This window comes from Corvus brachyrhynchos, unplaced genomic scaffold (genome assembly GCF_000691975.1).
Source record: "Corvus brachyrhynchos isolate BGI_N302 unplaced genomic scaffold, ASM69197v1 scaffold3, whole genome shotgun sequence".
In the NCBI taxonomy this organism is placed as follows: Eukaryota; Metazoa; Chordata; class Aves; order Passeriformes; family Corvidae; genus Corvus; species Corvus brachyrhynchos.
Genome location: NW_008237619.1, coordinates 909,372 through 917,994, shown reverse-complemented (window position 1 = coordinate 917,994; position 8,623 = coordinate 909,372). Strand labels below are relative to the sequence as shown.

Sequence of the window (8,623 nt, the reverse complement as noted above, 5' to 3'; positions counted from 1 at the left end):
AATCTCAAGGGTTGTCTTTTTACGTTGTCAGTGGGGGAAGGGAGAAAGGTGGGGAGAGGAAAGTGTTCTGAAGGTTTAGTCTGATTCTGATTTTTTTTTCCTTTTAGTTCTGTTTAATAAACTTCTTTATATTCTTTTAAGTTTTGTGCCTGCTTTGCTTTCTCCTAATTCTTATCTCACAGAAGGAAAAAACGCAAGTAATGGATATTTCGAACCAAACCACTACACTCAATTGGTGTTTCTGCCTGGTTTATGAGCTGAACCCGCTACATCAGTCATCAGAGGTTTTCTTCTGAGCCTCATGATCTGAACCTGCTAAGTAAGGCAAATCCAGATTAGAGCCTCTGACAACAGAAATACAGGAGAGATCAGGAGGGAAGAGGTGGGAGGAAGTGACAGGCAGAAGGGGAATACCGAATCACCACACTTTTATTTCTTACTGTATTTTCTTTAGAATTTCCATGTAAGTCCCAAAAAGGGTGACATTTGAAATTTCTGCAAGAAAGGCAATTGGATATATCTCTTCTCCTTGAGCTTGTTTCTCAGATCAAAGCCAGCTGTGTAAGTAGGGAGTGGACATGCTGGAAGGAAACATAGAGTGTTGTTTTAGCTTTAAGTGGTCCTTATATTGAGGTGACAGCTCGGAGGTCCCTAAATTGAGGGTGCCTTGGAGGTGCCTGCAATTGAGCCAGTTCCAAGCTAAAGAGTTCAAACCTAAACACTGTTTGGTTTGGTTGATTTGAACACTTTTCTTTAGGCTTCTCCTGCCTTGTGTAGCATCAGAGGAGTTTTAATCCTCCAGACAGCTCTGTGTGAGGCTGAAATGGCACAAAAGCTTTTTGAGTTACAGTGTTTCTCCCAGAGACAGCTCTGGCTTCTTGAGATGGGACCTCTCATTGTGCTGAGCCCCCTAAATAGTCCTGGCTGTAAGGATGCCTATGAATTAAAGTTCTTAATGTTATATTTAATACAAGCCCAGGCACTGACCTTTCCCTCCTGGGTTATATAGGTTCCTGAGGAATCAAGTCTGTTTTCCAGTCTGTGAGATAAAACTGACCTTAAAGAAAGCCAATTATGTACAGCCAACACTCTCCTCTGGCCACTCCTCTCCAGCACCATGGTCTTTCTTCACCTTTGGATCTCCTTGATCACCGCAACAACTTTCAGACAGCTCCAGCATCTTCCTTCCCATGCCTCCCTGGGATTTTTTCCTGATCACCCATTTTCTGCCTTTTCTCTCTTTCTGGCTGGTATCACAAGCCAGAAAGGTGACAGGCCAGCCCACCTCTCAAGCAGGTGTGTCTCTGGCACTGGAGGTATCACTGTGACAGCCCTGAGCGGATAAGACCGAGGCCTCCATTGCCAATTGGGAGCACACCTTCTAACATGGCTTCTCAGTGCGGTAGAAGTCTTTTCTACTGACCAAACCCCTCTTGTCATTACAAATATCTGCCATCCTTGTCCATGACTTTGCATCCTGCCCCTCTCCATTTCCTACATCCCCAACACATCACCAGATTCAACCACTCATCTGACATCTCTGGAAATCTTCTCCCTCCCCTCACTGCTAATTTCCATTCCAACAGCAGCACCTTCTCTCTTTTTCCCCTTGCATCAAAATATCAGCTCCTCGTCCTCACCTCTGGAGACCTCCCCCATCCCCACAGCACACTGTGATGTGACCCTGGGGACATACCCATCGCTTCCCTCTGGCACGGATCCCCACTGGGATGTTTCCAGAAGGCCATGGCAACATTCCTGAGATCTGTGGGTGGATGGCCAGTAAAAGGAAAGGCAGAAGAAAGGATAGAGAAAAACACCTGGAGCTAGGGTAAAGTTTGGATGGTGATGAACTCCAAGAGAAAAGGGTGGGAGATACATTTTTTTTGTTTCTGGTGCAGAAAATCTTCCTCCTGCTTGGGCACCTCTGTCCTTAACTAAAAAGAAAAATAGAAAGCAAGCAAGAAATCATAGCATATATGACTTGGTTTATTGGACTGGATTAAGTGTGGGATTACAGGAATGTTTAGAATGTTAACCAGGGCTCCATTAAATTCTTCCTTGCTGCTGCTTGTTTTCTGGGAATGGGAAGGATTTGCAGTGGGTCATTCAGATTAAGAATACGGTGGAATAACTTGGTCAGGGCAGGAGGCAGGAAAAGGAAGCAAACGCCAATGATGGCCTGGTATTGTCAGTTGAGACAGAGTTTTCAAGTTTTAAACAAGTTTTTCTTGTTAAATGCAATTCTTGCAGTTTCAGGAACAAAAATGAAGTGCATGTGGTCTCTAGGATTTTTGGTGGCTCCTCACAAGTGGGGAATGGGATGTGAGGAAGAGAAAGAAATGAAGGGAGGGATGAAAGTATCAGGGCTCTGTAAGGGTGAACTGAGCAGATGGCTTCCTGCCACCTGAAACTTCCACACTGCAAAATCCCATTAAGTGCAGAGTTTAATGAAGTTCTGGATATCAAAAAGAAGCAGCTATTTAAAGCCTTGATCACCTGCCAAATGTGTCTCCCCCAAACCTCAATGGATATTTCCAGTCTACATCACTTCTGCCTTCCCCCATGTCTTGGTCCTCTTTCCTAAGAAAATGGTCTCATTTGTAGAACAAAATGCACAGTGACCCTGCTACCATAGCTGGTGACTGGTCGTGTTCCCGTGCAGGGATGTCTGGGATTAAACTAATCAAATTGGAAGCAGGACTCCTAGAGCCCAGGTATGGTGAACCCTTTGGATGAGTCCCTAGACTTTATAAATTTAATTCTATTTATATTTTTAAACTAATTGTTTAAGAACATATTCAGAGCAGGCAGCTCAGGGGCAGCTGCAGTGACAGCTGCAGATGGAGCTCTGGAGGCAAGAGGTGGAGACAAGAAGCTACTGGCAACCCTTTGCCCAACAAAAGGGCACAGGGACCTGTGGCACAGCCAAGCAAATGGATGCTCTGAGACACTGCAGGATGCCAGGACTCAGCAAGAAGAGCCCAGACTTTCCCACACACTCAGATAGTAAGGGCACATAAGCCGAGGGTTTCTGGTTTTGGAGATTCCTCCTCACTTCTGGAGGCTCCCACCCCAAGGTGTTATTTTGTTCTTGCGCAATTAAATTATTTGAAGGATAGGGATGTCTGAGACTGTGCTATGGGAAACCAGGGGTTGAGCCAGTAAGGAAGCCCAGTCTGACTGTGTGAGTGTGGAGTGTGAAGCTGCCAAGGGGCCTCAGTCCCAGCTCAGGTGGTGCGAGTATAACTGCCAGAGTGGCTTCTGGTTTCTTTACAATAATTAGAACTATTTTATAGTTCCAATACATATTTCTAATGGAATTTATTTAATCTCTATTTCCCCAGTGGGCTATGGCATCATTCTGCTGAGGGTGCTTGGCATCATACTAGGAATATGACCTTTCTGATAAACTGTGCTTCAGAAAAAAGAGCCCAGAGCAATTAAAAACGTAAAAAGCACCAAACAAACAATGTTCATCTGTTTATCTAGATGAATTATATTTTAAAAACCATATGCCTTCAGCACAAATTATGGCTCATTCTTCCATTTCAAAATGAAAATAATGCAAAGGAAATAATTTCAATACTTCAGATCTGCCTGGAAATATCTGTATAAACTGGCATCCATGCCAGACTGGAAGTGCGAGTTTTGTGCTGGGGAGTTTCAATTGTGCTGACCACAAATGGGATTTTTTTTTCTTCTCTTTTATATCTTTTATGTGTCCTACGTGGAGAAAAAATTAAAAACCTGGCTCTACACCCACGCAAATACTTGGAAAATCAAGCTCTTTTCCCTGTGCTATACAGACTATATGCTAACTATGAGTATGTTGAGCTTGTGAAGTAATTCCAGAGAAAGGGGAAACTTGGAGCTTGATCTCCATGGTTTCACCTTGCTTGAGGCACTCTATATAAATTCCAGGTGGCCGTCCTCTGGGACATTATATTTAGCTTTGTGCTTCTCAAAGAGATTGGACAACTCATTTAGGTATTTTTGATGGACTTGATCAACTTCTTCCTCAGAGGGTCTGTGCTTCTTCTGCACTGGAATTGGCTTCCCAACTGGAAAAGAAGCACAGGTGTTAGGAGGATTCAGTCTGAACACTGCTCACCCTAGCACAGAGCTGAGGTCAGCCTCTCCAGGATGGACAGGTTAATATGGCCAGTTATTTCCTGGAGCTTGGGAGATAGCAGAGCCAAGGAGGGATGGTGGCTCAGATCCTGACCAAGCTCTTGGTCTCCAGGATCACACTGGTCCTTGCCTCAGTTTACTCATCTACAAAGTTGGTTAATGTCAAAGACCCTCTGTGTAGTCTTTTGAAATAAGTGGTATATCCCAATGCAGTCCCAAGATCTGCTTCTCACATCTCAGATGTGCTGCAGATAAACACAATATAAAGACAGGATAATATTTAGGTTGGGCTTTCCAAGCTGTTTCCACATGGCCCTGGGAATCTGCATTGCAAATGGGGAAGGTGAGGAACAAGGGAGCCCCACACTATTTAAATACACTTGCAGTGGAGGTGCTTCCACTTTGCTCAGATTAAAGATTCTATTAAACATCTGATTTTTATTAGGAACCAAGCACTTATTTATCTTCTTAAAATCATGTTTTATTCGACAGAAAATCTAATTATTTTGATTCCTATCACTAGAAGAGCCTTTCCATCTCCCAGAGCTACCAGGGGCAGGACCAGGTACCTGGCAGGGGTCAGAGAAGTCCGTGAGGTACCTCTCTTGCTCCGGTCTCTTACTGAAATTGTTTTTGTCAACTGACAGAGGGTTTCAACATCTTATAATGCTATTCTTCATCCAATTAATGAAGAGTCCATGTGATGCTACACAGCTCATAACACCATTGAGACAATCCAAACAGGTTGTAATACAATTAGAAGTAATTGCTGATTGTCAAACTTAATCAGTGGTGTAAGCTCTAACCATTCCAAACAGCATTTTTAATTGCATTAATTCACAGAGCATCAGCCACGCTAGTGGGCCAAGCATGGAGACATCGAAAAACTTACTCAAAACCAAAGATTTTCTTGAAATTTGGTCTCCCACAGACATGGTCTCTGGTCAAAATAGTTCATTTCGCATGCAAATAGGTTTGGATTTGCAGATGTGTTTGCACAGGACACTGAGCAAACCTGCAAACTGCTTCAGTGTTCACAGAACCACAGGATAGTTTGGCTTGGTAGTGACCTTAAAGATCACCTCATTCTACCCCCCTGCCATGAGCAGGGACACCTTCCACTAGACCAGGTTGCTCTAAGTCCTGTCCCACCTGCCCTTGAACACTTCCAGAGACTGGATTTGCAGATGTGTTTGCACAGGACACTGAGCAAACCTGCAAACTGCTTCAGTGTTCACAGAACCACAGGATAGTTTGGCTTGGTAGTGACCTAAAAGATCACCTCATTCTACCCCCCTGCCATGAGCAGGGACACCTTCCACTAGACCAGGTTGCTCTAAGCCCTGTCCCACCTGCCCTTGAACACTTCCAGAGAAGCGGAGCAGCCACAGCTTCTCTGGGCAACCTGTGCCAGGCCCTCACAGCCAAAAATTTCTTCCCATTCATCTAACCCTGCCATCCTGTTACTCCAGGCCCTTGTCCAAAACCCCTGTTCAGCTTTCTTGGAGCCCCTTTAGGCGCTGGCAGGGGCTCTGAGGTCTCCCCAGAGCCTTCTCTTTTCCAGGATGAACATTCCCAGCTCTCCCAGCCTGTCTCCAGAGCAGGGGCACTCCAGCCCTTAGAGCATCTTGGTGGCTTCCTCTGAACTCACTCCAGCAGCTCCCCATCCTTCTGATGCTCTTACCCCAGAGCAGGAGGCAGCACTGCAGGAGGGGGTCTCACCTGAGTAGGGCAGAGGGGCAGAATCCTCTCCCTTGACCTGCTAGTCCTACTTGTGTTTGTAAAACTGCCTTGGAAGATGTTTAACGCAACCCTATTGGAGTGGTTTTTGTCACCATGTTATGGTGTTGGGGTTGTCTGTATCTCACAGAAGTGATCAGGTGGCCACATTTGCTCTGGGGCTCTTCCCAGCACAACCCAGATGACTGGAGATCTGTCAGGAGATCAAACCAGATTGCCAAACCAGTGTGACACGAGAACAGTTGGGGATGCTGCTTTGCACCACATTTCTAGCCCACTACTGCTCGTGCTCCCTGGCATGATGCTTCAGCCTGGCAGGAGGATGTCACAACTCTGGGACTGACCCTGTTTCCCCAGTTTGGCCAGCCTGAGTGTGTCTGGCATCATGTCAGAATTCTGTGGATTGACTCACCCACGGTGCAGATGGGCCGTCGGTACGGTATCAGCCCAAAGCTGTACTGGAAGATGCCTCGTGCGTGGAAGAGGGGAAGGGAGATGCCCATGATCTTCTGGAGCCGGTGCTGAATCCTCCGCAGCCAGGAGCCCTTGGGATTCTTCACCTGGTCAAAGACATCATTCTCCCCAAAGGAAAAGGCAGGGACCAGGGGGGTGCTGCAGGGAGTCAAAACCAGTAGGGTGACATGATTAGCAAAGTCCATCCCAAAACCCCTTCATTCCTCTCCAAAGCAGAAACACCCATTAATCAGTCACAGAGCCAAGCACCCCTCCCTCAGCACTCCTGGACCCCACCCCCTGCATCACCCGTGCTGGATGGCCAGGCGCACAAATCCCTTCCTGTTCTTCAGCAGCAAGGTGAAGGATCCTGGCCGGGCATCCAGTGCCTCCTGTGCCCCACCGACAATGATGGCCAGCAAGTTCCCACCCCCTGGCTTCTGCAGCACGTAGGATGCACTCTCCTTGTCAGAGGGGATGAGGCCTGGAGAGCAGAGAGGAATTAAAAGTAAAACCCATCTGTAAAACACACCTGACTGTGGTTTGTTCTGAACCTTTTTCCCCCATAATCCATCTCTGGAGAGGTGCTAAATAGTTTATTTTCAGAGTTGATAACCCCAGCCCAACTTCCTTAAAAGGTGCTGGATTTGTCCACAGCTCTGCTGGGTGAGTACAAAATTATCCATTTGCTGTCTGGCTCAGAAGTGAGAAATGAGGGAAAAAATAAGGAAAAAAATAAACTGAGAACTAGCTGCACTTGAGCCCTAGGAAAAATCTGTTTCAGTTTGTTGTCAAGTGAGACCGTGTCCAGTTCTGAATAATTCTGAAGTCAGAGAAACATTTGCTTTAGGTGAAAACACACGTTTCAGTGGATGGTGCTAACCAATTCTGAATAATTCTGAAGTCAGAGAAACATTTGCTTTAGGTCAAAACACACGTTTCAGTGGATGGTGCTAATTTAAAGTGGAATTTAATGAAGGATTTGGTCCCTTGGTGTTGTTTACTTGAATAAGTTAGAAATCTTTAATTCAGAAATGAAAAAGCAACATTGTTTTGACTATTTAAAAAAAAATCAATCCTTGTTTCAGGGGCTGAAATAATTTGCACATTAAAACCTCATTGTGAAATGGATTAAATTGACCTGAAATTGAGTTATGCACCCAGCTCCCACATTACAGTGATTAAACCTGCCTTCACCTGGGTCATAAGTATCTCATATATCTCACTGTTTGGATTTCTCACTCTCTATGTAAATATTTTTTCAGCAGCAGGAGCCAGAGTTTATGTGGAAAACAGGGTAACGGATGCCCTAAGGTACATCAGATGGAACAGGATGCCTATGTTTAGCCTATTGAATTCTGCCCACATTCATCTGGAGAAGTGACCATTGCCAAGCCCACTACTGAGAGATGGAGGTCATTCTGCCAGTGTCCAAAAATCTCTCAAAACTCCCTTTCGCCTCTCTCCATTTAATTTTTACCTGTCCCTTTTCCTATTCCTTTTCACTACATCTTCCTCCCCTGCCACACTCCATTGCAGTAGCATGAGCTGCTATTTTCATCCTCTGTCCCTGGATGCTACTTCCCTGGAAGCAGCAGATGCTTCAGAAAAAGAGGGGGGTTTTTTCCTCATAATTTCAAACCTGAATATAATTTTTATGGAAAGAGATACAGGAACACCCTGCCCTGCCGCTCTCAGTGTTTCTGTTCACAATTTGCTCTGCATTTTGCTGTTACACAGCAGCTGGCAGAGTGATGCCCTGAGCACAGAGACCATTTATGAAGTTGAACAACAGAGATAACAGTGAGGAGGGCAATTTTTAACTTCAAAGGTTTTGGGTTACCATCTCTAATAGCTGTGTCCATGAATGGGATCCAATTGGCCCCAGATGGGGAAAAACAGACCCTTGACTCCTCTTTCCCATGTATCTTCACTATGTGTTCCTCTAAAAAGCACCCACATATACCACTGCATGCCAGAGGCCCATGTTCCTTACCTCCACTCATTACATAGTCCCTGAAGAACGGGATGCGAAACCACAGGGAAAGCATCATCAGATGTGGGGTGATGCCTGGGAAGAGCATGGAAAAGCCAGATGCCTCTGTGCAGAAATTGAGAAAGGCTCCAGCTGCCAGGACTCCATGGGGATGAAATCCCACCAGGTAGTTCTGCCGAGGGTCCAGCTCTGCTGTCTTCATCAACTAGACCCAGGGATGAAGCCAAAAAGGGGCCAGAGTTAGTGCTGTCACCTCAGCAGGGTGGAACACTGGCTATGGAGAGCAGATAAGGCATTCCT

The 8,623-nt window shown here is 45.6% G+C and overlaps 1 protein-coding gene across 1 annotated transcript in view; it reads right to left on the bottom strand.

The window, feature by feature from the left end:
- Positions 1-3,629: 3,629 nt before the first annotated feature.
- Positions 3,630-8,623, bottom strand: part of MOGAT2 (monoacylglycerol O-acyltransferase 2) — a 23,714-nt gene continuing 18,720 nt past the window's right edge. The window contains exons 3-6 of the mRNA XM_008631665.2: positions 8,324-8,528; positions 6,637-6,811; positions 6,287-6,486; positions 3,630-4,064 (exon numbers count right to left, since the gene is read on the bottom strand). Coding sequence (XP_008629887.1) covers positions 3,910-4,064; positions 6,287-6,486; positions 6,637-6,811; positions 8,324-8,528 — 735 coding nt within the window. The 3' untranslated portion in view covers positions 3,630-3,909. The remainder of the gene's footprint in view (positions 4,065-6,286; positions 6,487-6,636; positions 6,812-8,323; positions 8,529-8,623) is intronic.